Source organism: Papaver somniferum, chromosome 3 (assembly GCF_003573695.1).
Source record: "Papaver somniferum cultivar HN1 chromosome 3, ASM357369v1, whole genome shotgun sequence".
Classification (NCBI taxonomy): Eukaryota; Viridiplantae; Streptophyta; class Magnoliopsida; order Ranunculales; family Papaveraceae; genus Papaver; species Papaver somniferum.
In genome coordinates this window covers 26,645,420-26,648,660 of record NC_039360.1, presented here as the reverse complement: position 1 = coordinate 26,648,660, position 3,241 = coordinate 26,645,420, and the positions used below count along the sequence as shown (strand labels likewise).

Sequence of the window (3,241 nt, the reverse complement as noted above, 5' to 3'; positions counted from 1 at the left end):
TTTAGAGAAGATAAAACAACTTATGGCAAAAAGGAGAAAAAGTGGGAAAAGAAAGAAAGTTGATGAAAAGGATCTAGTTTGCCTGATAGGTCTTTATCTTTGCTATGTATTGTTTTTTGGCGACAAAAATGCCAATGCAGTGAACGCGAAATATCTTAGTATCGTTGAAACTTATGATACGGTGCTCAAGGTGTCGTGGCCTGATTTAATACACGAGCACTTGTTTGAAGAGATTCATACTAATTTTAGTTGTTTGTCAAATGTGAAGGCTTGTGTGCAATACCTACTGGTAAAAAAAAGCTTGTGTGTAATTTCTATTCCAGCAGTTTTAGTGTTACGTGATGGATATTTTTGTTCAATCGACTAATTAAAATTTATATGTTGCAGTTATTGTTTGCTAAACACATGCCAGCAGGATTAATCCCGAAAGTTGAGAACCACGAGGAAGATATCCCGAGGGTTGGGAGATGGGATATATACCAGATTTCTGATTACATTTGGAAAACAGACATGACACAGTTTTCGGTAAGTGTTATATGTCAGTTGGTTTAGGTTTTGTAAATTTATGGTAATGTAATTTAGATAAAACTTTGATGTAATCAAAATTGTCATGTGTAGCTATAAGTTACACATTTAAATGTGCTTGTGTAATTTATAGTTACACATGCAAAAGATAACACAAGTGAATGCAACTATAGGTTATGTAACATATATATCCTGTTTGTATATATATCCTGTGCTTATGTAACTATAGGTTACACATTTTATATGTATATCCACTTTACATTAGATATATCTAATGTGCTTATGTAACTATAGGTTACACATATAAAATGTGCTTATGTAACTTTAAGTTACACATACAACCGAAAAATGTATATTTAGAATGTTCAACTGTTTTTTGCAATCTCTTTTTAACCTCTCCATCTGTTAATTGCAGCCAACTCCTAGCTTTGTGGCTGAGTTTTCACAGCTTGAGAAGCAGTTGGGTATATCAACCGTGGTACCCAGCAAGGACGACCTGCAAAGTTGGCTGAAAGCGCAAACTATTGAGAATAGCCATCTGAAAGAGCAACTGCAAGAAAATCAAGCAATGCTTAAAGCAGTGTATGCAATTGCAAGAGAAGGGATATCAGAAGGGGACCTTTCAGGAACAGCGGAATTCAAGGTTCACAAATTTAGTTGCCAAATTATGCAAGCAATGGGTATTGATCCTTACAAAGTGACCCAGGAAGAGTTTATGCAACATGAAGGTGATGTACATGGAGGTACTGAGCATGGAGCTACTGAGCATGAAGAAGAAGAGTTACAATTAGTTGAGACAGAGCAACAAGGAGATGGAAGTACTGAGCAAGAGAAAGAGAAAGATGACGCGGAAACTTCCTTCCATGAAGAATGTAAGTAGTTGTTCATTTTTAATATGCTTCTTTAACTTGATAGAGGTACCCAATTAGTTGACACTAAGGTCTTTGAACCTTTTTAATTTCATATTTTACTTGTTCATTTTTAACTTGCTTGTTTAACTTGATTAGACTTAATAAATGTTGAGTAAACTGATCATATGGATGTGTAATCCCTAGTTACACATGCAACATGCATGTGTAACTTCTGGTTACACTAGTTAGATGCATGTGTAACTCCATGTTACACTAGGTATCCATGCCATATTCATGTGTAACATGAAGTTACACATATTAGTTATCCAAGCCAGTCGATTACACATGATATATTCTTCTTGAAATTTTATTAAAAAAATTTAACATCATCATCATCATCCTAATTCTCTTTTCAATACTTGTGCAGTTCCATGTATGAGCCTTGCAGCTGGAAATACGCCAACAATTCTGCAAGCTCAAACTACTGCAGAGGGGCACAAAAGACCACTCAGGACATATAGTTCGAGTATGAAGAGTGTGACAACTTGCAAGACTCCACCAAAGAAAAGGCTTGTCGCAAAGAAAAAGCCCACTCCTACAAATAATGTTGATGAGGAGCAGAAGAAAGATGTTGAAGAGACACCTGTTACGGATGAGGCACAGAAGAAAGCTGCAGATGGTGGAGTTGTGGATGGGGCAGGTGATGATGTAGCTGCAAAAGCTGTAGGTGATGATGTTACTGCAAAAGTCAATGAGGATACACCTGCAACTGTTGGTGACGGTTTGGTTATGACTTCTCCAACTCAGCCAACTCCTGGAACTTTTGATGTGGTATTGCTTAACCTGTCGGATCTTTGAGTCGATTAGAAGATGGTGTAACTGAGTAAAGTAATGTGTAACTGAGAGTTACACATGTGTAACTGTTAGTTATTTGTCAACTGAAGTTGTTCATAAAAAAAAACACATAGAAAAAACATACCTTTACCACCATTGATCCCAGTAGCTGTCATCAAGCAACCTTTGAATGTACCAGTAAGGAAAGTAGTATCCAAGTATACCATTGGACGACAAAACCGGTACCCTTTGATGCATGCAGCAAATGCGATGAAAATCCGCTGGAACTGTTTATTTTCACGTTCAAACTTTATCACACTACCAGGGTTGGTTTCCCTTATAGCATCAATATACCATACCAAGTGCGAGTAGGACTTGACATCGTCGCCATAAATCGTATCATATACCTTTTCCCTAGCATTATATGCCTGGTAGTACTCCATGTTGATCCCATAGTTGGTCTGGAAATCAGCAGCAATTTGCTTGGGCTTCTTGTGAGGATTTTTGCGAACTTCTTCCTCAATAAAACTAGACGAGAAGCTGGTGGAGTAAGTTTGGTTCAAGTTGCGTCCACCAGCACCACAAATGTGCTCAGGGTTATAATACCTGACCTGAAGAGATTCATACAAAATATAAACAATTCAACCAAAACACAATATGGTGCCAAAAACATCATGTGTAAACCAAAGTTACACATACTGTAACAAAACATAACATATTCTAAGCATTAGATGACAGAACACGGAAAACCTACCTGAAACATTTCGTTCATTTCATCGATAGAAGCTGCATGGAATTTCCAGCCGCATTTTTCATCTGCACACTTAGCCGTGAACCTAGAACGCTCATTGTGAGTTACAATCATTTGGAAACCAGTGCGAAGACGATACTTGGTAAAAGCAACCCTGACTTGCTTAACTCCTTCAACAAACACATGGCCAATATCACCAAGAACCTTGGGCCAACCATCCGATAACAAAGGTTTCGCTGGCTTACTTTTATCTTCCAAATACATTGCAACAGTAAGATTG

The 3,241-nt window shown here is 37.5% G+C and overlaps 1 protein-coding gene across 1 annotated transcript; it reads left to right on the top strand.

Annotated features, from left to right (window-relative positions):
* The first annotated feature begins 1,006 nt into the window (after window positions 1–1,006).
* Window positions 1,007–2,234, top strand: LOC113359191. Its single transcript, XM_026602865.1, has 2 exons — window positions 1,007–1,397; window positions 1,804–2,234. The coding sequence occupies exons 1-2, from the start codon at window positions 1,094–1,096 to the stop codon at window positions 2,232–2,234; spliced, it is 735 nt and encodes a 244-aa protein (XP_026458650.1). The 5' UTR covers window positions 1,007–1,093.
* Window positions 2,235–3,241: the final 1,007 nt, after the last annotated feature.